A 26,792-nucleotide genomic window follows, 5' to 3' on the forward strand; every position below is an offset into this window, starting at 1 on the left:
TGAAGATGCATGTTCCTTTATATTTTATTTATCATAAACATTAATAAGTGAATACAGCAAACACTGGAGAAAGGCTTTTTAATAGTTTTTGGATGTGAAGCTTAACACTTAAAATTACACTTGCTCCCCCACCCCCCCATTCAACATGCAGATCTGTATTTTCATATATGCTGATCTAGAGTATTACAATCTCTTTACAGTTTCATAAAAGCATCCTTACCCTGTAACTTAAAAATGATTTCACAAACTGTATGTGATCATGGTATAATACCATCATTCCTATAGTTCCTCAAGGTGAATACATCCACACAATATTCACATTAAAGTCTGTTTTTAAACATCATTTTAATAAGCCAAACCACAAGAACCCAGGTTCTAGTTTTAAATGTGTTTATGAAGACTGCTGCTGAGCTCAAAGCATGCAGATATTCATGACCACCTAGATGAAGCTGGATATTGAAACTCCTTCAGTAGGTCCAATGATGCAATTTTTCACTCATCCCAAGTATCTCCATATTTGTTTACTTTGACTAGGAAAAAAGCACAAATAATTGATGATTCCAAATAGTAGTAAGTGAAAGATACTATTCTAATTTGCTAGTATGATGAAAACCATGTTTCTCTCTCATTTCCAACAAATGCACATAAGAGAAAGGGGCTAGCGAGACTTTTGTGAACTGAAGGTTGGATATAAGTAATGATGCACTCTATCAGAAACTTTACCTAAGTATTTGATCCTCATAACAACCTTATAAAGTAAACACAATCCCCATTTTAAGGGTGAGAAATCAGATTAGTAACTTGCCCAAGGTACCAGCCTAATAAAGCAAATAGAACTGAACTCTGAATACAGGTCTGTTTAGGTCCAAAGCACGGACATCTTTACAACTTCACCATACTGTGGTATATATTATATAGCACATATCAAAAAAGAAAAAATTACCGGGAAATAAAAAATAGTAACAAGCATTTGAATTTTGTTTTTCACAAAAAACACCATAACAGAAATGATCAAGTCTTCAGGTTGTAGTTAATTCATTCTTCTCCCCCATGAGCTGTTAATACTATACAAGGAAATGGGTTTCCAATATCCCTGCATTTTACATAAAATTACATTTTGAAATAGGCTCTTTTGTCTTTTTTACTCTTTTACTTTCAACCTCTCTTCTACATAGCCTTCACTTGCGGATTACAACTCTTTGGAAGACTCGAATGTTCATAACGACATAAAGGAGCGGTTACCAAAGTATGGACCAGGGACCCCTTCCTCAAGATTCTTTCAGAGAGACTGTTTAAGTCTAACTATTTCATTATTACTAAGATATTATATACTTTTCTCCTATTTTGCCTTTTCCCCTAGTTTTCATCCCCTTGTGAGTCTAAGGTAGTCTTCTAGAAGCTGTTATCATGTGCACTGCCATCATTGCCCTGACGGCTAATTGATAATATGCTTATGTTTTGGGGATTTCTCAGTCTTAATTTCTAGCTTAGATAAATGTCAGCAAACACAGAATGTAAACCAACACAATCGACACAAACTAAAGCTGAAAACTCTGACACTTTCTGACCAAGTGAATCTACACTGTACTAATGTCAAATTTTCTGTCAATTCCAAAATAGAACATTCTAAAAAAAATAATCAAACTATTTCATAACTTTTTTCTTTAAATTATAGAAAGCACACGCAAAAAAAATCAGCTCTCTTGAGGAAGAAGAAAAAAATTATTTCACATTACTGTGTCATGTAACAGAACTTTACGACTGTTCAGTCAAAACACAAATGTCAAAACCCAGCAAATGCTAAAGATATACCTCATTTCCTTTTGTTAACCTTTATAACTAAGACTCAACCAAAACACTTCATATCTGCTACATCAGCGCAGAGTACTAAGCCATGCAGACATGTAACAGAAAAGATTACAAAAATGAGAGAAATGCTACTGCCTGCCCCTTATGGAGCTTACAGTCTAAATCCTCAAATTAGTGGAACAATGTACCAGTAAGTCTACATATTACAAAGTAATGGCCACCAAATGCAAAATGTTTATGCTAAAGGTTAATTATTAACGAAAAACATCCAGTATTTTTTATTACAAATCTATTTTAAAGCTGAATTTTTAAACATTAATGACAGCGGTATTATCCATAATTAATAAATTAATAAAAACAGAATTCTAAAAGAAGCAACCACTAACGATTAGAAAGAAGATTCTAAAAGACCAAAATAAAAAACATGCAAGGTTTTTATGTATTTTTGCATTTTCTGTTGGCATAGGACTCTCAAGAAGGTACCAAGGACCTCTTCCTTCCACTTCTTTTTTTTTAAAGTAGTAACTAAAAAACCTTAAACAATGACACTCTCTAAAATTCCTCAAAAAAAACATCATAAAATTCTACACTGAAACAGATATAAACCCGTTCCAAATGCCTTCTTTTATTAGGGGTAAACTTCTGTGTCAGAAAATTTCCTTTGGTTAATATATAGCTATTCCAAAAGGAATGAACACAAACTGTGATTTTTCAATTTGTAATTAATTATAGAGCAAAAGTACTACTGAAAAAAAGGTCAAACTCCTCTCTTGGAAGTGCCTTAAAAGCTGGTATGTAATGCATATAACTCTATTTCAATTTCACAAAACATATGAGACAATCAATTTCATTTCTCAATCAGGATTCTCTCACTCTGCTCAAAGTGGCATTACAGCCTATTATCCACCTCGGCAATCAGATCTGGTTTTATGCAATCGATGCATCACTTAAAAAATACTATATCCCAAAGTGACTCCTGATAAAAGAAAATATTCAAATGGATTTATAATTTCTACAATGTATTAAAAGTAGTCCTACTGTCTTAAGTCATGCCACTATTTGGACTTGATTATTTTCTAACACAAAATGGTCTTTGAAATACCTTAGAAAAGGAAAAACTGGTAATTGTGACAGAACTAGTCTTTTAAAAAAATGTTTTTTTGGTTAATTGCTTGAGGAATTAAATCACATATTAGTATAATTAACATTTTTAACTAATGCTGCAGTTTCCAACCCTAGAGAGTAAAGTGATTTCAGACTAAACTACCATACCTTCTTTTTTTGGCACTCTTTCCTGCATAGGCCTGACTGAGGGGTCAGTCTTATGTGTTAAAGTTACTTCATATGACTCTCTGTTCTTATTCCTTAATTCCTCATATGTAATATTTTTTCTTTTAGGACTTTCTTCAGGGTTGGGATCAGGTCCTAAAACAACAAACAGTTAATAAATGGTGATAAAAGGATTTGAATAAACCCAAAGTAAGTGAGTTTTATAAATGCTTCTTACCTACAATAAAACAGAATAAAGTAAAATGAAAGACCAAATCATTACCACCATTCCAAAGGTACCAGATTTTCCCCAAGATAATTACAAAACAAAAACTGCCTTTCTCTTACACTTTTAAGCTTTTATTTCTAAAATTTAAAATCAACATAAAAAATTAAAAGGTAACCATGGCCAGAAGAATGGATATTGTAATATATACCAACGCAGTTTATACTCACTATAATGCTAGTGTTTTAAACTAGAAAATTATTCATAATGTTTATACAATTAGAAATATATCCTACTAGGGACAATGGAACAAAACTTGACAGTGTATATATTTTACTTAGTAGTATTTCCATAGTTGAATGTTCCTATAACCAGAGGCTATACACAAATAACTATTAAAGAATATCTTTATGCTTAAACACACTTGAAAATAGCTGTTGAAAAGTATAAAACACAGCCTTCGATCACCACAGGCATCATTTTTACTCAGGTGTAACGGAGCAATACTGAGGTAGAAAAAAGTAGCAATGATCATTTTGGCCGGGGAACCAGAATTTATTCTTTATCTCTCCCAAACAAAGTCAAGGTAGCATTATGTATCATCAAAGAGTTAAGTACTGATGTAAAAATAGATAAGTGGTTACTCTTACTACTAGATGGAAGAAGCATCAGTTTACAAAATGTATAACCAGTAAAAAAAAAAAGCCAAAAGAAATGAACTCATGCTAACCTAACATTCCGTCAACTACTTAACTTACAAATCTAAAATACTACTCCAGAAGTAGTATTTCTCAGAGATTTTTACATACAAATTGGGCATATTATTTTGTTAATATAATCATATTAATTAAAATAATTTTTCAAAAAGCAGTTTTTATAAGTGGTATTTTAGAACTCTACAGTAAGGTCCCAGTGAATAATCAGAATTTTCAAACCACTATAATAACATGTTAAATGTTTTCAAGCATAAACTTTTATTTTGCTACAAAGTATACTGCACTGACACCAAGTAATACATTTCTAATTAGAGTATACCATTCTTGAAAACTAAGTTTTTGCTAAAAAAAGAATGCAAAGAAAAATATTATAGCCATATATTGGGTTTAAAAAGCACTCGCATTTCATTAGTAGTAATTATCAAACTCATTTGATACTTGATCAAACTCCTTCACCACAATGATATTTTTACAATTCTGAAGGAAACGGTGTGTCCTTAGATTATTCGTTAGGAACCCTAAATTCTCGTTTGCACTTTGCCAACAATCCGTGAACGTCCTTGGGCAAATCACTAAACTTCTTTGAATCTTGGTTTTTTCAATTGTGAAACACAAAAGTCTGCCCAGATGATCTATCTCTAAAGTTCCTTCCAGGTCTAATGCTTTTTCTCACTGAAAAGAAAAATACTTCTTGGTTCTGAAATGCTGTGACAAATAATGGAAACATAAATCAGAAGATTAGGGAGAATTTTTTCCACTTTACAAAGCCCAATGAAAATATTCTGCATTGTGTAGGGAGCATGATTTACTACTTTGGGAAGGTTATAAAGAGCTGGAAGGAATAAAATATAAAACAGCATTGATTTAAATCTAACTGTAATAAACTATGATAAGTCTCCTAACACAATGAAGGAGCGCTTTCTACTTTGAAAGATTAATAACTCAATTCCTGGGAAAAGGAAGCAGAACCAAATAGGGCAAATAAGACTTTCACAAAAGGGGAGAGCATCCTGCTAAGGGAGAACAGCAGTTGAGGCAAAGCAGGGGAGGCCAGGACTGGCCCATGTAGAAGGAAGTCAAAGAGCACAATCTTGACTTAGAAAAGGGGTGGAGAAAGCAGAGCAGTGGATGAATAGATGGCTGCTCTTGAGGCCATAAAATATATTAAAATATGGGCCTTGCTGTAGTCTGTGGGCAGACACCGAGGGGCTTTTTGTCTGCTTTTATTTGGAAAAGGAATTGTGCAACATGGAATGGAATTTTCTAATGCAAATGGAAGAAAGATGAAATTACAAGGGAAGAAGTGATGCTTGACTAGAATACAAGAAGAACGGATTTGAACTTGAGTAGGCAAATGAGAGCTGCAGTGAGAAGTAAGAACAGCTGCCTTTGAACATAAAATAACTAACCACTCTTGCCTAACCTGCCTCCTACCTCCTTCCCTTTCTGACTAACTGCAAGGTCTTGGTTTCCAAAAGGGGAGGGGGGGGGGGTGTCAAGACTCAACACCTTTCATCCACTTAAGAATGTCTAACTACTTTAATTTCCATTCTCTTCTGTTTCTTCCTTTCCAAAATGTTCATCCTCACTGTCCCCACTTCTAAGGCAATGCTGTCCAATATCATTTTCTGCAATGAGAATGTTCTTTATCTGCAATCATTCCAACAGAGTAGCCACTACCACATGTGGCTAGTGAACAATTGAAGTGCTACAAAGCAACTGAGGAATTGAATTTGCCATCTGATTTAAATTTTAATTAAGTTAAATAGCCATATACATTTAGTGGCTGCTTTACGTTCTAACCTACCTAGAACCCCTTCTACAACCTCTAGAACCTGAATTGACCTATAATCAATTTCTCCCCACTGTTTCCATTCCTTCCCTTTAAGCTACACCTAGATCCAAATCTTTCCCTTCATAAACAGCAAAAACCCAAATGTTCCTTTAATCTTGTTTGTTCCTCATAGTTACTGGCTTATGGTGTTTGCATTAAAGCCAACATTTTAGAAGAATATTCTATCCACAATTCCTTATCCAAAACTCTAGTCAGAAATGCTTCAAAATTCAGTTTCTCAGATTTTAGAAAGAGGTCATAGTATATAGCCCATATTTTACTTAATATCTAACCATTCAGAGGTCTGAAGCAGCAATAATCATATTAAGATAAAGATTCTAAATAACCATGTCAGTTTAGGTCAGGGTTTGAAATCAGTTAAGTCAGATGTGATCATCAGTTTAACTGTAAAAAGAAAAGAGCTTTGGAGGGGTGGCTGGCTGGCTCAGTTGGTAGAGCGTGCAACTCCTATCTTGGGGTCGGTTGTTCAAGCTGCAGGTTATAAAAAATAAATTAAAAAATAAAGTTTTGTGGTTGTCAAAGCTTTTTGGTTTTTAGGATTTTTAGATAGGGAACTGCAAATTGTACTTCTTAATTCTTCACTTGGCACCCCAAATTAGACTGAAAAAACAAAGGAAGGAAACAACTATTGAGAGCCTATGACTTGACAAGGCATTACCTCTGATTATTTCATCTCACTCCCAAAGTTCTTTAAGAGAGGAGAGATCAAGAAACTGAAGGGATCACAAAGTATTACCTGCCTAAAGTCACATAGCTAGCAAATGTCATTCTTTCAAATCCAGGCCTTAATCCAAAGTTGATGTTGTTGCACTTACATTCTGCGATCTTCAAAGCTAGTATTTACACAAACTTCACAAAGCATTTTCACATGGATTTTCTCACTTGACAACAGTTCTGTAAGGCAGGTAATTATTATTTTTCTCAAATTATAGACAAAGAAGCCGAAAGCCTTTAAGACCAGCCTAACAATGTAACCTCTCTGAAGCTTCCCCGAGGCCCATTTATCATTTCTTTGCTACAATCACTAACTTTGTTAGTATTTTCAATTAATGAGACACATTAGCAATTTTTCCTTATATTTCTATATCTTCTAGTAGTCTAAGAGAGCTTCTCAAGGACAAGAACCAGGTCTCATTCATCTGTACTTCTTCCAAACCTAGCTGAGTGCCTGACACCTACTGGACGTCATAAAATGTTAAATGAATGAAGAAACAAATGAACAAACATGCTGAGTTTAGGCTGATGGTGAAACATACAGGTGATATCCAGAAGAAAAAGTCATCAAATAAAGTTTATACATACGTTGGACCATAAAATGCTGAAATTCATTTCAAGAGAAGTTTCTACCTTGGGCAATATGATCAGTAATACCAGTGGGAGTAGATTCATTCATAGAAGCACTGAATGGAATTGGCTCATAATGAGGAAGCATCTCTTTTTCTAGGTTGTCTGCTGCTGGAGACGTCACAAAAGATGAATGACCACTCACATTTGAGTCATATTTTGACTTCTGAGAATAGTGCCTGTAAATCATATTGTATATGAAATGCAAATTATTGCCTATACCCTTAAAAAAAGTGTTCTGATATGAAAACTAGTTATCTTACTTTTTAAAGGAATTATGTAACTTTAACATTGTTACTTATTACAATTAAATGAAATCTGTTTTTCTCTGCCACAAAAATTTTAAAAATATTTTGACCCATTTATACAACTTAAAAACGATCACCCTTAATACAGAAGAAACGTGTATATTCAATTTTCTAATTCCTCAGCTTCAGAGATCATTTTCTTAAAAGATTTACTTGAGAGAGAGAGAGAGGAGAGAGAGAATCTGCCAGTGGGGAGGGGGCAGGGGAGGGACACCTCAAGCAGACTCCCCACTGAGCAGAGATTCCCAATGCAGGACTCAATGTCACATCCCTGAGATCCTGACCTGAAGCAAAATCAAGAATCAACTCCTTAACTAACTAAGCCACCCAGGTGCCCTACTTCAGAGATCATTTTAATGTGTTTAAAGTCCTTGGAGGGGTGCCTGGGTAGCTCTATCAGTTAAGTGTCCAACTCTCAGGGTCATGGAACAGAGTCCCATGCTTAAAATTAAAATTCTTTTCCCCTCCTTCTCCCTCCCTGCTCATGTATGCTTTCTCTCACTCTCTAAAATAAATAAAATCTTTTAAAAAAGTACTTGCAAAGAATAAAGTATTTCAAATGAAAAACGTGTCCAGTTCCCACATTAACTGGGAAGTTACTTCCACAGCTAGCAGGCCGTAAATGCTATTTTGATAAAGCAGATATGAAATACTAGCTTTCATGGGGTTTACCACTTATAATAATTTATCAACTAATTATACTTAATTACATTATTAGTTATCTACCTATCCAGATGGACAGATTCATTTATTTATACTTAGATAATTAAAACAATATACTATATACTTAGATAATTTCCCTAGTATTTTAAACAACAGGATTAAAAAGTTGAAATTTGTTAAGAAATGACTGATAAAATTTGGAAATTCAAAGCTCCAAAATATAGTAATCAAAGGTGTTTGCCAAATTAAAATCCTAGTATAAATGCTCGCAACAGGATGCAATTCTGTATTTAAAACAAAGGCAGAGGCAACCTGGCTTGCTCAGTTGGTACAGCATGGCAGCTTTTGATCTTGGGGTCCTGAGTTCAAGCCCCAAGTTGTGGGCAGAGTTTACTCAAATAAATAAATAAAAATAAAACAAAGGTAGACAAATTTTAATCCACTTTTAAAAACAAAATAGCTTTAGCTTGCTGCAAAAATGGCAAGTTTCCAATGATCCTTCAGGTTACATAATGTTTCATGCCCTAAATTATAGCAATATCCAGTTACAATTTTTTTTTTTTTAGCTAAAATTAAAAACCTTGAATAAAAAAAAGAATTTGGCCTACCCAGATGGTGAAGATCGCCGGGCCTGTCCTGAGCGTAAAGCTTCTCCAAGAGGGGAATTCTCCAAATTTTTGAACTTCTCTTGGCAAGTTTTCACATAAGAAAGCTTTCCAGCAAAGTATCCCATGATACAAGCAACTTATTTGTAAAAACAAACAAAAAATGTTACTCAGTGTGCCCATTTAAATAAAAATCTTTCCTAAAAGGACACTTTTTAAGAAATGTGATCTTAAAACACAGATTCTGTAGATCTAATTCACTTTCACAAAACAAAATAATCCAAAATAAAACAGCAACATATTACATAAATTCCACTTTACTAATTATTAGTACAGACAGGAAAGATGTGGTAAAGGTATAATGGAATGGAGACTCAAAAGAGAGTTCTAGCCTAGTCATGGGGATTTCAGGCCATTTCTTTTCCTATAAACTGGGAATCCATACTATTTACCCAGCTAATTTCATAAGACTTTTTAAAATTACGTGCAAGAAATCCCTTAATGAATTATGAAGTGGTATCTAAATGTAGCTACTGTTGTCTTATGTGTTTATTTCCAATATAAAAGAGACTAACTTGGAAAAAAAAAAGAGAGACTAACTTGGAAAGATTCATAAAAAGACTGGAGTATTCTTTTTTAAAGCAATTAAGCGTCCTTCCTATAAACCATACTATAATATATAAATTATGCTTACATTTTAAAACGTAAAGAGATTTTTTAAAGTTAGACTTAATTTTAAAAGACATTTTACTTTGATTAATCAATATATCTGGACTATTTTCTTTCCTCATAAACCAGAGAATTTATTTTAAAATACTATGTATCTTTACAGATTATTTAGAGTAATTTTATTATATTATAAAAGAAAAAAAATCCTCTTTCAAATACTTTATAATTCTTAATCCTAACAACAAAATGCCCAAGTAGCAACTAGTCCATTTAATGAAAAGCTTAAATAAGCTGGTCAAAACAAATAATCAAAAACTGTTATGAGTTGGGCATGACAAAACATTAACTAAAACTATTTTACTTAGGTAAGAAAACTAGTGTTGTCCATACTTACATATAAGTTTAGGGATGGAACCATATTTGGGATGACTTGAAAGAATTCCTAAAGATAAGAGTATATATTTCTGAGTCACATTGTTAGAACAGACACATTTATATAATTAATATGTTTTAGCTGTTATTAAAATAAAATAGGGTTATGCCAAATTTATGCTAAAGGTATGTAAGACAATGACACAAACTGTGGTAAAAAATGCAAGAAAACTATTTCTGTGAGTCATAATCTAGTCTCTTCTAATGTGAGACAAAAGCAGTTTTTAAAAAGCTGGGTGCTTAGGTGGCTCAGTTGGTGAAGTGTCTGCTTTAGGCTCAAGTCATGATCCAAGAGTTCTGGGACTGAATCCTACAATGGGCTCCCTGCTCAACGGGAAGTCTGCTTCTCCCTCTGTCCCGCCCCACATGTGCGTGCATGCATGCTCTCAAATAAGTAAAATCTTTAAAGAAATAAATGAGAGAACCAAATAAATTCAACATCAATAGAAATATAAAGAAAATATAAACGACTACAGAATCTCTTAGAAGAATTTAGCAAGATCACTTGATACAAAGTCAATATGAAAAATATATATGATTTCTTTAATTTTTTTTTTTAATTTTTATTTATTTATGATAGTCACAGAGAGAGAGAGAGGCAGAGACATAGGCAGAGGGAGAAGCAGGCTCCATGCACCAGGAGCCCGACGTGGGATCCGATCCCGGGTCTCCAGGATCGCGCCCTGGGCCAAAGGCAAGCGCCAAACCACTGCGCCACCCAGGGATCCCTATATGATTTCTACATACGAGAAACAAACCAAACTTTTTTGAAAGATACAAATTACAGCACCAAAAAAAAAAAAAAAAAAAATCAAAGAACCAGGAAGTAATCTAATGAAAAATATGAAAGATTTATACACTGAAAACTACGAAACTTACTGAGACAACTGAAAGCTAAATGGAGGAATATATCCATGTCCATAAAATGAAGAACTAAATATTGTCAATATGGCAATTTCCCTAAATTCATCTACAAATTCAATGCAATCCCAATTAAAAAAATCAAAGAAAGTGTTCCTAAAAGTTGAAAAACTTATTCTACAAATCATGTGGAAACACAAAGAACTGAGAACCAAGGGAATATTGAAAAACAAAACTGGAAAACTGACTACCAACAAATATCAAGATCTACAATAAAAACTGTAGTAATCAAGACAGTTATAAGTATAAGAGTAGATAAACTGATCAAAACCAGAAGAGAGTCGAGAAACAGATCCACACATTGACACGATAAAGGCAACACTGCATGCAGTAAACACTGACAATCCTTTCAAAGTATGGTGCTGGGTCACCTTCATTTTCATAATGGGGGAAAAATGTACCTTAGTCCTACCTTATACAACACAGGCACACCTCAGAAATACTGCACGTTCAGTTCAATGGCACCACAGTAAAGGGAGAGTCACAATAAAGGTAGTCAAATGAATTTTTCTGTTTCCCAGCACATATAAAAGTTATGTATTAAGTGTGCAATGGCATTATGTTTAAAAAGTAAAATATACAGGGATCCCTGGGTGGCGCAGCGGTTTAGCGCCTGCCTTTGGCCCAGGGCGCGATCCTAGAGACCCAGGATCGAATCCCACGTCGGGCTCCCGGTGCATGGAGCCTGCTTCTCCCTCTGCCTATGTCTCTGCCTCTCTCTCTCTTTGACTATCATAAATAAATAAAAATTTAAAAAAAAAAAGAAAAAAAATAAGATATACATACATTAAATATTTATTGCTAAGAAATGCTAACCATCATCTGAGCTTTTAGAGTTGTAATCACTGATCACAGATCACCATCACAAATGTTAAGAAGAACGTTTGAAAAATTCTGGGAATTGCCAAAACGTGTCACAGAGACACAAAACTGAGCAAATGTTGAAAAAAATGGTGCCAATGAGACCTGTTCAAAGCGGAGTTGCCATAAGCACTGTGAAGCACAATAAAACGAGATATGCCTGTATTCAAAAACCATTCCAAATGACTTGAAAATTTAAGTATGAAAGAAAAAACAAAGCTTATAGAAAAAAAGAAGAGATTCTTTGCATCCTTTTAATAGACAAAGATCTCGGAGCACAAAACACCCTCATGATAAATTAGACTCTATCATATTAAGAACTACAGTTAATCAGTGGGAAAAAGTAATCACAATGCATATATCTAACAAGACTCACTTCTAGAAGACATAGAAAACCCTCACAAAACAGAAAAAGACAATCCAATGGAAAAAATGGACAACAGACTTGGACAGATACTTCACCAAAAAAGAATATATTTAAGTGAGCTATAAACAAAAGAAAAGGTCCTCAACTTCATTAGGGAGATGTAACTTAAAATCACAATGCAATCAGTATTACTGTTCCCTCACCACAATGGCTAAAAGTTCAAGGGACATGAAAAGATTAAGTGTTAGTAGTTATGTTTGTGTTACATTATCACCAATACATTGATGTGAGAGTGTAAATGAGTCCAAACAATTTAGAAAGTTTGGCAGTAGCTGAAAATATACATAAACTATGATCCAGAAAAATGTCTACTGAAAGATGCTGTACGCACAGAACATTTGTAATAGTCAAAACTGGAAATTACCCAATTGCCAACATATAACAGGATGGATAAAACTGCTGTCGTATATACACAACAGAAAACTATACAGCAAGAAGAATATACAATCTACAATTACAGGCATCATTGTGGATGAATCTAGTGACATGCTCAAAAACCAGCTCTCCAAATAAAAATCCCAGATTTGTAACATTGGTCAATTTCTGTGGAGAAAATACTTGCACCAGACCTATTTCGAGCTACCGAGGGATTAAACACTGGCTTGCCAAGTTCTTGAAAATTTAACAATCAGCTTTTTGGAAGTGATACAAGCCAATTCCACCATACCACCGGATGAATCTTATAACGTATACAAAAGAATGTTTAATTGTAGGATTTCATGTATATGAAATATAAAAACAAGTTATGCTATTAGCTTTAGTTGTACAACTAATACGAGAAGACGATAATACCTACTTTCATACAAAAGAACTATTCCTTCATTCTGTCCCAAATAGTTACAGACCATTTACAACAAACACTACAAAGTAGAAATATAACAGTAAACCTGATGTTTTCTTTACCCCTCAGAGTTTTTAGTTTTGCCCTCTGATTAGTGCCAGAGATAGCCTGTTTCTTAAGGGGGAAGTAGCAAGAATAGAGGCAAACAGACTTGTTGAAGGCTAATTCAATACTCTTGGCAACAGACGGCTGCATTGATTATAGTGGTAGTATAGACAGAAGCAGACAGTTTACAGAGATATTTAAGAGCTGGACTAGAATGAACATTCACTGGGTAAGGCAAATAAGGGTCAGAAGTTAAGGATAATATTAGCCTCAGTTTCTTGAACGAAGAGGGATACCATTCAGACATGGGGACAATGGAGAAACTGGTTTGGGGGGAAATGGACTCAGCTTGAGATGAAGTCAGTCATTCTGAAGAGCCTGTGAGGGCCATTCATCTGAAGATATGCAGAATATGGTTCTGGAGCAGATACGTAGGCTAGGGATAATCATGGGGGTTTTAGAGTAGTAAATGGTCACTGAAGGTGACATTATCATTGGGTAATAGTTTCCACAGACTGAAGACTAAGAGTCAAAGTAGAACTCTGAAGAACAAGTGGAAGATGAAAACCCACATTAAAATACAAGTACCAACAGGCCATGAATTTTTGTCTTCTAGTGCTATCAACCAAAAACAGTGTATAATATCTATCAGACACACACAAAACATGAAAAAATGGAGGAGTTGCCAGAGGCAGGAGAAAAATCTGAATACGCTGTCACGGAAACCAGAGGAAGAGAACTGTTTCAAAGATTGGTTGTTAAAGTCCAACATCCATCAAGAACAAAAACTGCCCATCGAATTTAAGCAACAAGGAGGTTGTGCTGATAACCTTTAAAAGTTCTGGTAAATGTCAGAACATATGCATAATCTCTTTACACAGACTGCATTGGGTTAAAAGAAGTAAAAAGTGAAGTACTCATTCGTGAAGTCTGGCTTCAAATGCAAGACAGCTGACAACAGTTGAAAAGGGATGTGAGGGAAGATTTTTCTTTTTTGTGTTCTCAAGTTAGAACAGACCTGGGCATGTTTAAATGTTCTGAAAGAATGGGAACAAGTAGTGATGGAGCTAAGACTATGTTAAGTATGACACATTGTGGATGAATGCGTATACAAAGTATCAGGCATTTTGATTAAATGCAAAATGACTTGGGATGCCTGGGTGGCTCAGAGGTTGAGCATCTGCCTTTATTTAACTCAGATCTCAATGCTGGGGTCCTGGGATGGAGTCCCACATCCGGCTCCCTGAAGGGAGCCTGCTTCTCCCTCTGCCTGTCTCTCTCTGTGTCTCTCATGAAGAAATAAAATCTTCAAAATGTTTTGGTGGATTCTGAATTCCTTTTCTAAAGTCTTTCAATTTCTTTTTTTGAGACTGACTTTATTAGAATACTACATCCAAAACAAATACCCAGTACAATTTAACAATAAAAAAAAAAAAAAAAAACTTAATCCTGGGAAACTGTTACGTAAATAATAATGTTCTTTTTTGTATTTTTATTCCAAATTATCAAAATCCCAACAGTAACAACAACCAACCTGGACAAAGTTATATAATAAACATTATTCCATAAACCAGGTTAAATAATTTTCAGCAATTCTTTCTAAAAAAAAAAAAAAAAAAAAAAATGGAAGGGCACCTGGGTGGCTCAGTCAGTTAAGTGTCCGACTCTTGGTTTTTGCGTAGGTCATGATTTCAAGGTCACAAGATCGAGCCCTGCATCAGGCTCCACACTGGGTGTGGAGACTGCTTAAGATTCTGTCTCCCTCTCCCTCTGCCCCTCTCCTCCACTCACATGCAAGCAAAAGCTCGCTCTCACTCTCTCTAATAAAATCTTTGAAAAATTGAAAATTAAAAATAAAAAATGGATTACTGAAATCTACTCCAGGCTCAGACCTTACAATTACAAAAGAAAACTTTGGAACAATATTGTTGATCATGGTATGACTTTTGTAGATTAAATCATGGAGGCATAAACTGCCATTGATGACAAGTCAATCACCAAATGGTGACCAAGCAGCCAGGAGTATTTTTAGCTGTAAGAAAAATTTGTCCTGTTACAGGTTCTAACATTTTCATTCACTCTACCTGAAAACCGTTCTATCACAACATATCTGTAACTAAAAAAATGGAATTTTTGCTTCACTTATTTTGTGTGTAATCAGTTATATGTAGGAGCAAAGCACTGTAATATTCACACCAAGAAAATTTGGGACAAAGTGTCCCCACCACTCTTAGTACAAGGCAAAGCTCTGGTTTAAGGAGCTAGCACCTACTGATCTTTAAACCAGTGCAAAAGAATCACCTGGAGCTTGTTAAAACACAGAGTCCTAAGCACTATCCTCAAAGATCCTGATTAAGGAGCTCAGCAGTTGAGCATTTGCCTTTGCTCAGGTCGTGATCCTGGAGTCCCAGGATCGAGTCCCACATTGGACTCCCCACGGAGAGCCTGCTTCTTCCTCTGCCTATGTCTCTGCCTCTCTCTCTCTCTCTCTGTCTTTCATGAATAAATAATCTTTTTTGTTTAAAAAAAAAAAAAAGGTCTGGAATGGGGCCCATGAATTTGTATTTCTAACAAGATCCTAGGGTAACAATGATGATAGTGATGATGTCACTACCTCCTACAAACCTTCTGCAGGTTTTGTTACTTTTTTGCTCTTATACATTGTTAATGTTGCTACAGTGTTGGAGGACATCAAATTCTCAAATCAGTATATCTGAGTCAGTGGGTTCATGGAGACATAACTCTCCTGAGGTTGTAGAACTTTATCAATGACATGTTTAATGATACATTATTATACTTTATCTAAAAATCAGGAAGATAATATATAAAACTATAATGATATCCAAAATGCCAAATAAACTTCAAGTTTAAATATTTACCTTTACTAATTAATCCTTGAGTAATCAACATACTTGTTGCAGCCAAAGGCACAGCTAAAGAAGGAAAAAGAACTTGTCAGCATCAACAAAAGGAAAAAAATTTGAGTTCTTAAGCGTCAGTAAAATCATCTAGGCAGTATGTCACACAATTAAGATTTTAAGAGATTTTTTTCATTTTTAAAAGCTGTTATTACATACAGTCAGAAATATAAAAGAAACATTTTAAATTTAAGAAACTATTACAAATACTGAACAATGTAATTCAAGAACTATTTAGATTTGGCTTTAAAAGAGCCATTCACTAATATCATCAATTAAGACAACATACTAAATAAGGACCAAAAGTCATTTCTGAATTAGAGTAAGGGGGAATAAATTAATGAGAGGCAAGAAGTATTATTATACACAATAAGATCCACTACTGAACAATAACTAAATTCCATGGCCCATGTCAAGTGCCTTATATACATTTTTTCATTTACTTTTTACCATATCTCTAAGGTAGAGCTTTCTTTTAATTACTACCCTTCTAAAGATAAGGAAACTGGAACTTAGAGATGTTAAGTAGTTTGCCCAAGGCCATATAACTACTTCAATGGCAGTTCCAGATTCTAACAGTCTCATACCAGAGCGCAAGCTTTTAAGTTCTGTGGTACACTGTGTGAACCAAAATGCAAGAAGTACATGTCCCCAATTACACGGTGATGGGGGCAAGAATACACAAGTATATATTTTAAATACTAATGTTTTTTCTTCTAAACCAATGAATTCCTTAAAACCAGGTGAAAATATTATATAATGTAACACTGTGTGTCAACTATTCTTAATTTTAAAAAGTCTACAAAATATATACACATATTAACCCAGAGTGAAAAATTCAAAATTCTACATCATAATCTCAAAGGAGCTCATAATTAAAAATCAGTTTTCTACACCCATACTGTCCAACAGAATTTTCTGTGATGATGGTAGTAGTCTGTATCCATGTTTCCCAGGCTAAGGAGTGTGCAGAAGATTTAAAATAGGAGCCCTGAGGCTGCTATCCTTAAAAAGATCCCCTTACTAGGTCTTTGACTGATGTGTTGGAACATGACTGGTAAACAGTTCCCTACAAGTGATATAAAACTTGACCTGAATGATAAGTGGCTCACTGTGCCTAAACTGCTTAAACAAATACAGCTTATCCTGAATACCTGCTTTCTTTTGGAGTCTGGAATTTTGGCATTTGCTAGGCTGAGCGTATGTGACCCACCAGTCCCCAGGAAGAACCCCAGGCACTGAGTCTCTACTGAGATTCCTTGGTAGATAACACTTCACTCATGTTATCACAACTCATAGCTGGAGTTGTCCTTTTGTGTGTGACTTTACCAGCAGAGAAGTTATGGAAGCCTGTGTCTGGTCTCCTCTGGACTTTACCCCACACTCCTTCCCTTTTGCTGATTTTACTGTGTATCATTTCTGCTATGTATTATTTCAAACTGAAATAGCTACATGTGGCTGCTACACTGGACTGCACAGTTTCAGACCAGGAGTTGGGAAATGTTCTATAAAGACCCAGATGGTAAGTATTTTAGATTCTGTGGACCACAGGTTTCTCTGCCTCATCTACTCAATTGCCATTTTAAAGCAAAAGCATTGAGACAATAGTAAACGAATGAACATAGATGTGTTCCAATAAAAATTTATGGATGCAAAAATATAAACATGTGACTTTCACATGTAACAAAATATTATCTTTTTGATTTTTTTCAACCATCTAAAATAAAAATGTAAAAATTATTCTTAGCTCATGGCCATACAAAACAAATTTGGCCCTTAGGCTATAGTTTGCTCAACGCTGGTCCAGACTATATGAGCAATTTAAGAACTAAAATAAGTAAGACATCCAAATTATTATTAGAGATTTCATAATTAAAATCCCTAATTCTGGAGTAGGGCATTAGCTTTGCCATCAGACACAATATACAGAAACCCCAACATTTGAATCCTTGGTCTACTATTTATGAATGGATTTTACTTTTGCAAGAAAAATGCTTTCTTTAAGGTTGGTTGGTTAAAATATCTTTACATATTACCACTTAAAGTTTTTGAAGGACAAGTCCCTTTTCATTATAGCATCATCAATATAATTTATCATTTTTTCCCCTTCCGTTTAATTTGAAGATTGCAACATGAAACACTGAAGAATCATACAAGGATAAAAGGTGTCGAGAGTGAGTTGGCCATCTCTACAATGGACAATGCTGTTCCCATTTCACTTCGTCCTTAGGCCAAGATGGTATAATGCAGAGAGTAGCAGTTTGGTCAAGAAAATTCTAGTACTAGTTCTGTCATTCACTACTGTATCTTTGCATAAATCTCAACTTATTTTCATGCTATAAAGGATAATGGATTAGAACTAAAGTCTAACTCATGTCACAGTAAAAGAGAATGCTAAAACTGAACTAAAATTCGGAGATTATCAAGTCTTTATTCTAACCAGAGTAAACGGATATTCAGAAAGAACAAGTCATGTGCTTAAAAGCAACATAGATAGTTTGTGGTAGAGCTGGAACTAAAACCCAAGTCTCCTGGGCACCTGGGTGGCTCAGTGGTTGAACCCCTGCCTTGGGCTCAGGGAGTGATCCCGGGGTCCCAGGATCAAGTGCCATATGGGGCTCTCCACAGAGAGCCTACTTCTCCCTCTGCCTCTGTCTCTGCCTCTCTATGTTTCTCAGGAATAAATAAAATCTTGAAAACAAAACAAAACAAAAAACCCCAAGTCTCCTGACCCCCAGCCAGGTCCATGGCATTTTCCACTGCAGTATGTGACTCCTATCTGAGTCTAAATAATGTTACTTTAGGCAAACCAATAATACTGTTAACCAAAAGCTATTTTGCATCATGACCCTGGTCTGAACCATATCCAATACAAGGACCCCTAAAATTCCTTAAACTCCTTAAAATTCCTTCTACTCTTACAACAACAAAATGCTATTTTATTTTTTTTCAAAATGCTATTTTAAATTCATAACTGTGTTCAACTGAAATTTGTATTTTGTCCATCACAGTAGCACTAATACCCATTCAATATAGAAAACTTAACACTTAAAAAATAAATTGAATTAAAATAAATAAATAAATTGAATTAATCCCCATAATAATCCCATGAAATGTTATCCCCATTATATAGATAAGGAAACTAAGGCATAGACAGCAGGTGCTTGCCCAAAATCTCAAAGCTAAGTGATGGAGCTGGGATTTGGATCCAGATAGGCACCAAAGTCTATACTCATCATTCACTATACTGTCTCATTAAAAACAACTAGTACAGGGATCCCTGGGTGGCGCAGCGGTTTGGCGCCTGCCTTTGGCCCAGGGCGCGATCCTGGAGACCCAGGATCGAATCCCACATCGGGCTCCCGGTGCATGGAGCCTGCTTCTCCCTCTGCCTGTCTCTGCCTCTCTCTCTCTCTCTCTGTGTGACTATCATGAATAAATAAATAAAATCTTAAAAAAAAAAAAAAAAACAACTAGTACAGAGGCACTGGCTGGCTCAGACAATGGAGCTTGCAACTCTTGATTTTCAGGTTGTGGGTTCAAGCCCCATGATGGGTGGAGATTACTTAAAAATAAAATCTTTAGGGCAGCCCGGGTGCCTCAGCGGTTTAGCACCACCTTCAGCCCAGGGCCTGATCCTGGAGACCCGGGACTGAGTCCCACGTCAGGCACCCTGTGTGGAGCCTGCTTCTCCCTCTGCCTGTGTCTCTGCCTCTCTCTCTCTCTCTCTCTCTCTGTCTCTCATGAATAAATAAAAATAAAATCTTAAAAAAACAGTCTTTAGGGACACCTGGGTGGCTCAGAGGTTGAGTGCCTGCCTCTGGCCCAGGGCTTGATCCTGGAGTCCCACACTGAGCTCCCTGCATGGAGCCTGCTTCTCTCTCTGCTTGTGTCTCTGCCTTCTCTCTCTCGGTCTCTCGTGAATAAGTAAATAAAATCTTAAAAAAAAAAAAAAAAAAAAATTAAAAGGAAAACGAAAACCAGTTAGTACACATGTATACTATTCACAAAATCTATAAATGATGCATAAAACCAATCAATATGAATTCGTGTACCTTTTTAGTAATTCCAGAGGTTGAGAACTACTCTAACATTAATACATATTAAGCTAACCCCAACCCTTTTATGTAGATTCCTTCATTACCTGTATGTTTGGGCACAGATACAACCAGTTTGTGGTTTACATAGGACCACAATTTCAAGCAACTGAAAATAAGATCCCTTCACAATTACATTTTAAAATTAAAAGTAGCTGAAGTAGAAATAAACAAGTTTCCTTAAATAGAATAAACTCTAGATCAAATGTGATTTTAAACCAAGATGAATATATTTTTAATAGATCTAAAAAATGTGTAAAAATTACCTTCGTAAGTACTTTTTCTACTCATTCCTACTTTCATCACACCTTTTTAAAAATCAGTGGACATGGGACACCTGGGTGGCTCAGCGGTTGAGTGCCTGCCTCTGGCCCAGGACATGATCCTGGAGTCCTGGGATGGAGTCTTGCATTGGGCTCCCCGCGAGGGGCCTGCCTCTCTCTATGCCTCTCCCTCTGCCTCTCATGTATAAATAAATAAATAAAATCTTTAAAAAAAAACACAATGGACGTAAGATGATACTCTCCAAACACGGATTCCATTAACTCATTTATATAAATGTTAACATCACATACTGCACATTTGAAATATGTAAACATGCACATCCTTATAGGAAGATATGTTAATGTACAAAATTTTCTAATGCAGGACTATTAGTTCTCCTGATAACTGTATGCTAAAATGCCTGTTCTCTGCGGTTACAGCCAAGGTTCTCTGTTTTCCATGTTTGATGTTGCTGCAATAGGCAACACCTAGCCTATGTGTTTTAAAAGTAATCATTACTTATTAATGTAGTAATACGTAAGTTATTCAGTAATTTTCCAGTAATCCAGATATGGTATACAGCTAATAAGCTGGGTTTTAACCTCTCTTTATTGTGTGCTTTCAAACTTGTAATTAATCCGGGGTTTTTAAAAACATTTTATTTTTAACTAATCTCTACATCCAACGTGTGGCTCAAACTTACATCCCCAAGATCAAGAGTCGCAGGCTCTACGGAATGAACCAGCTAGGCTCCCCATATTTAATCTGTTTGAATACACAGAATTACTAAGGCTTCTGTTGTTCATATACTACATGTTCTACTTCTAACATGAGGATACATGAGTACTCTGCCTACTGATCACCGCCCTTCAATATTTCTAGCATAATGCTGTTTTAGCTATTTAGAATGTTGTACTTATACAGTAACATAAGTTTATCAGCCAGAAATTAATCTAAACACCATAGTAGCTTTGTGGCCATATGCCCAACATTACAACGATCCCAAACCTCTCTCCACCAGACTTGTTTTTTTTCTTCTGTGCCAACAATAGACTTGAAAATAGATTGTTTTATCTATCTACTCTAGGTAATCCACAAAGATCAATTATCTGTTGCCAGAGTACAACTGAGTTCCCTGAGAAATTTTTCCCAAACTATGAGCCATCAACACTTTTTACAGGTCTCTGATCCATGACAACTATAGATCTAAAAGAATTATTCTCACTGCAGATGTGCACCATCATCTAATTCTTACTCAGGTTCTCTCTAGCTTGAAAGCTCTGTAAGTCTCTGAATATTTGAACGAAAGATAAAATGCCCAGGATTTTATGAAAGGTCCTATTATCTTTTTGGTCTCTGTTGATTCTTTCCCTACCTCTTGTTGCCTTACCCACACATGCTACCCAAACTTCTGTCATGTATTCCATTCCCACATTTTAGCCACATGACAAATACCAGTTTTATACTTTTATTTCTGCACCCAATTCCTTGAATTCCCCAACACAACTATACCTCAAACCCTAATTTCTCATACACCTTTGCTCCTCTCTAGTTGCTTACCAATCTTCTGCAATCAGATGTTACACGAGGAAAGTGTCCAAACTAAACTTGTAACTCCTATTAATTAATCATCTTTAAATCAGTAAAGTCATCACTAGTTTCCTAAGCTAGATATCTTGAAGTTAATACCCCTTATACTCTGTTTATTTAAAAATCCTACTATGTATCCTTTAAAAAAATATTTCAATACCACCCATCTTCTGTTGTCCAAATGATACTTTGATTAACATCTCAATAACTGCAAGCCTGAGCTGCTGCCAAAAGTTCGTAAGACTTCAAAAAACATAACTTCTCATCATTCTAACCCATCCTGCACACTGCTACCTAAGCTTCCTCTTAAAAATTTACAAACTGGGCACGGGGGTGGCTCAATGATTGAGCATCTGCCTTTGGCTCAGGTAGTGATCCCAGGGTCCTGGGATCGAGTCCTACATAGGGCTCCCCAGAGGGGGCCTGCTTTTCCATCTGCCTCTGTCTCTGCAGGTCTCTCATGAATAAATAAATAAAATCCTTAAAAAAAATTACAACCATTCTGGCCTTTGAACCAAAAGTATATTATGAATCAAATCTTTAACTTCTTGGTATTATGTTTATTTTGTACTTCCAACAGAAGATTCCTATTCCAATCAATTCACCCTCAGGACTCCAGTAAAGATCAAGTTATTGTAGACTCTGCCTTTGCTCACTGTTCCTTTCATCTAAATGTTCTCTGACATTCTTCTTCATTTACCTCAAGTCCTAGCTGTAATGCTCTGCAGGAGTCTGCTTCTGCTTTTCCCTCTCATCTGACCCTCCACCCCGCTGCTCGGGCTAGTAATTAAAAAAAAAAAATTACTTTATTTGAAAGGACTGTAGTGACCACATGAAGCAACTTCATGACTCTGTTCAAAAGTAAGATTGTTTAATGCCTTCAACATTCTCTGTATTTAAAAAAAAAAATCTTCACGTAGAAGCTCTCTAGTCACAAATCAGGAGCTAACAGTGTAACAATATTTCACAAAGATAAAATGGGAACTAACTAGGTTTTTTTTTTTAAACTAGATTTTATCATATAATAGTCAGAAGTCTAAGAATTTAAAATCACAAGCTTCTGTCTCAGACCCAGCTTCACATCCAGACATAACAATTTACCAGCTGTATAACACTAGGTAATTCATTTAACATCTCTAAACTTCAATTTCTTCATTTGAAAAGTAAGGATTAATAGTTATCAACCTAATTGGGTTGTTTTTATATAATCCATGTATACTCAATAAATGTTAGCTATCACTGTTACCAACAAAATTAACTTATGGTCTTGAATAAAGTTCTAGAAATCATTACTTTATGCACAATTTGTTTCCCTTAATCAACCTCTTTTACCAATAACCAACCACACCAAAGTGTGCCAATTTTTTCTATATGATGTCACAATAATTTCAGTTATAAAGGTCAAATTTTGTTGATTAGAAAATTCAACTTACATCTGAACCAGAAGCTTTCGTCATTGCACTCCGCAAAGACTCTTCTTTCTTCCTCTGTTGGAATGTAATCAGCCCCTATGTCTTTTCACCAAGGAAAATTGGCAAACATTAAAATGCCCACGGAAAAGCTAAGCCTAAAAATTTAATTCAGTCTAAACATTAACAAAACACACCCAATTTTTTAAAAAAAAATTTTAAATGCGTGAAATTGGCTCACCAATTCTTAAAAATTAAATTCAATTTAGTTAACATATAATGTATTATTAGTTTCAAAACCAAAATTTAGGGATTTATCGGTTGCATAGAACACCCAGTGCTCATCACATCCCGACCCTCCATCATGCCCATCACTCATTACCCATCCCCCCACCCGCCTCCCCTCCAGCAGCCCTGTTTGTTCCCCATGGTTAAGAGTCTCTAAACAGCAGGCTGGTAACTTTTAAAAAGCAAACTTTGACTTCAAAGAGAAGTCAGAGCTACCATCTATCAAGACTGGCTACATAATGTAGTATATTGGTCCAATGCAAGATGAAAATGTGGGACCAGGGCAGCCCAGGTGGCTCAGAGGTTTAGCGCTGCTTTCAGCTCAGTGCTTTCAGCTCAGTGCGTGACCCCTGGAGCCCTAGAATCCAGTCCTATGTCTGGCTCCCTGCAGGGAGCCTGCTTCTCCCTCTGCCTGTGTCTCTGCCTCTCTCTCCCTCTCTCTCATGAATAAATAAATACAATCTTTAAAAAAAAAGTGGGACCATCTGTTCAAATTATTAAGAATTTCAAGGTGGGGAGTTGGGTGGCACAGTAAGCATGTGACATGGGATTCTCTCTCCTACCCCATTGCCACAACGCATAAAAAATAAAAAAGGAATTTCAAGATGGTAAGAGATCATTAAACCACTTGAGCCCCTGGGTGAAGCCAGTTCAGCTGCTATCACACAAGGCAGTGAGTTTTTCTACACTGAACATGCTTCTAATTATAAACATTTATTTGATAGTTACGGGGAATTGGTCTTGGAACTTCTGCATTTGGCTCTCGAAAATCAGCCCTCCCGTTCATCTTTCCTGCATCAAAAAAACAAAAACAAAAAAATTTATGTTAAGTATCAGGAATCATTAGATAGACCAAAATAAACTAGGACACAGTACAGTAAAATCACTGGTCAACAGGGCAGGCAAGCACGCACCAATCATTAACTAAACACTTCTTACTACATCGGGAGGACTTGACATTAATAAAAATAGTGACCTAAATACAACAAGCAACAGACCTGTTAACTAATTTGGAACTGGTTACTCATCTTAGGTCCCTTAAGTGGAAAAGAAAATAGATCCTTTATCATTATTTATCGACAGACTAGGTCAAATTAAGATGTAAAAAAGAGATCAAAGACATGGATTATTTCTCCTCCTAAAGCTGGATTATTTCACGTCATCCTAGATTTTGGACCTTTCAGAAGTATGTGCGTGATAACCGTGATTTTCCAAAACGGCAGAAGAGGCAGCCCCAAAATTCACTGCTGGGCTTCCGTTCTCAAAAGAAGCAAATAATGGCCACCGGAGACACTCCGCCTTTCCCACAAAGCACTGCGCCACAGACCTTGAAGGACAATGACGTCACGTCGCTGCCCCCGCCGCTAAAGCTGACGGCAAATCCGGTGTCCTCCTCCACTTTCCCCGCTCCCTAGACACTCACGAATAGGTACGATTTAAGAGAATAATAAAAAAATAAAAAGCAAAAAGAAAAGAAAAAGGGCAGCCCCGGTGGCGCAGCGGTTTAGCGCCGCCTGCAGCCTGGGGGTGTGATCCCAGAGTCCCACGTCGGGCTCGCTGCGTGGCGCCTGCTGCTCCCTCTGCCTGTGTCTCTGATAAATAAATAATCTTTAAAAATAAATTTAAAAAATGCACACAATTCAGGAACATACTTTTTTCTTTTATTATTTTTCTTCCCGACCCCTCGCTCGGGACTTGAGACCAACACGTCAGAGAACCGCGTAGGTCCTGGAATGAGCGTTGGGCACGGTGCCAAGCGACGGGCACGGGCGTGGGGGGGGGGGGGCAGGAGGTCGGCCCCCCGCGGGCCACCGTAGGGCCTGCCCGCCGCCCAGCCCCCGCTACGACAAACAGGCTCACGTGAACTCCCGGACGGAGAGGTCGCTCGACAGGCCGCTTCCAGCCTAAAGATCGAGTAAGCAGCGTGAGCGTACCCCACCTCAGACACCCTGCAGCAGGGCCAACGAGGGCCCTTCACACCACGCCACTCTTAACCTCTCAACGCACAGCTAAAAAAAATAAAGTCAATAAATAAATAATTAAAAAAAAACAAACAACCCTGAACCGTCGTCGGCCCACGACCGTCTCCCGCACGGCACGCCTCAATGCGCGTCCCCACCTGCCACAGCGTCCCCGCCCGCGGCGGCACTCGGGCCCCGGGCGCGCCCGGCCCACCCTCTCAGGCGGGAAGATGGCGGAGGGCGCGGAGGCGGCAGCCGGGCGGGGGTGGGGGGAGGAACGGCGGCTCTCCGCGTCACCTCACCCACCTCCGGGCGACGGCGGCGAGCGACGGCGCGGGCAGCCGCGGCGATCCGAGCCTGGAGTGGGACCCGATGCGGGTCAAGGAGGAAGAACAGCGCGCGGAGCGGGCGGGCCGGCGGGCGCGCGACGCCGCAGCGGAGGTGGGGGTGGGGAGCGGAGCGCCGCTCGGCCTCCCGGAAGCCACCCAGATACGGGCTCCAGAGGACCGCGACCCGGAAGCACTGGCGGCCCGGCGGAGGAAGTGATGTCAGGCCCTCCCTGCGGAATCCGGGGGCCTGCGTCTGCGCTTGCGCCCGTCTGCCCCGCCCCCCTCGGCCGGTCCCTCCTCGCGGCTCGCCCGGGTCGCGGCGCTCGCGAGCTGCACTGCGGCTGCGCGCGCCCCTCGGCGGCCTGGACCGCGCCCCGCCCGCCGCGGGAGGCTTGGCCGCGGGCTCCGATCTCGTCCCGTGGCCGGCTGACTGTCCGGATCGGGAGCCCCCTTCTATCCCGTTGTTCAGAGGAACCGATTTTTCTTGCATTTCTCTGGTTTGGGGCTCTACACAGTCGACTTCATTCCTTGAGCCCCGGAGGCTCTTGAGCATGCGCACTCGGGTCGGGTCTGGTGTCTGGAGCCCCGCTGCCGCCTGGCTCTAGAACCTCGGGCCCGCGCCGGCGCTCCCTGGGCGTGAGGTGTTTCTCACCTGGAAGGATGGAAACTACACCTGTTGCCTAGAGTGGTTAGGGTGAAAGCCCCACGCCTGAGCAGAGACGGCGCTCAGGGCTCTCTCAGTGGGAGCGCCCCTAGCCCAATGCGGGCCTCGTGACTTGGGTTCAGCAGGTGTCCGCCGCCCCGGCCTCCGTTCATCCATGCATTCAGCTTAGAAGTCGGTTTTGGGTTTAAGATTTTTATTTATTCATGAGACACAGAGAGAGAGAGAGAGAGGCAGAGACACAAGGCAGAGGGAGAAGCAGGCTCCCTGCAGGGAGCTGGATG

General features: G+C 37.7%; 1 protein-coding gene across 13 annotated transcripts; it reads right to left on the reverse strand.

Annotated features, from left to right (window-relative positions):
• Positions 1 to 26,148, reverse strand: OCIAD1 (OCIA domain containing 1). Of its 13 annotated transcripts, none has more exons than XM_072749032.1 (10): positions 25,677 to 25,725; positions 24,556 to 24,594; positions 24,287 to 24,349; positions 23,294 to 23,374; positions 15,871 to 15,924; positions 9,859 to 9,906; positions 8,799 to 8,934; positions 7,223 to 7,398; positions 3,082 to 3,234; positions 1 to 530 (listed from the first exon to the last, which is right to left on the reverse strand). In XM_072749032.1, exons 3-10 carry the CDS (start codon positions 24,342 to 24,344, stop codon positions 493 to 495), a joined length of 744 nt encoding a protein of 247 aa, XP_072605133.1. In that variant the 5' UTR covers positions 24,345 to 24,349; positions 24,556 to 24,594; positions 25,677 to 25,725; the 3' UTR covers positions 1 to 492. The 13 variants fall into 13 exon arrangements, with proteins under 13 accessions (XP_072605133.1, XP_072605134.1, XP_025872328.1 ...); XM_072749033.1 differs by lacking the exon at positions 25,677 to 25,725 and adding an exon at positions 25,616 to 25,662; XM_026016543.2 differs by lacking the exons at positions 24,556 to 24,594; positions 25,677 to 25,725 and adding an exon at positions 25,825 to 26,148.
• Positions 26,149 to 26,792: the final 644 nt, after the last annotated feature.

This window comes from Vulpes vulpes, chromosome 2 (assembly GCF_048418805.1).
Source record: "Vulpes vulpes isolate BD-2025 chromosome 2, VulVul3, whole genome shotgun sequence".
Classification (NCBI taxonomy): domain Eukaryota; kingdom Metazoa; phylum Chordata; class Mammalia; order Carnivora; family Canidae; genus Vulpes; species Vulpes vulpes.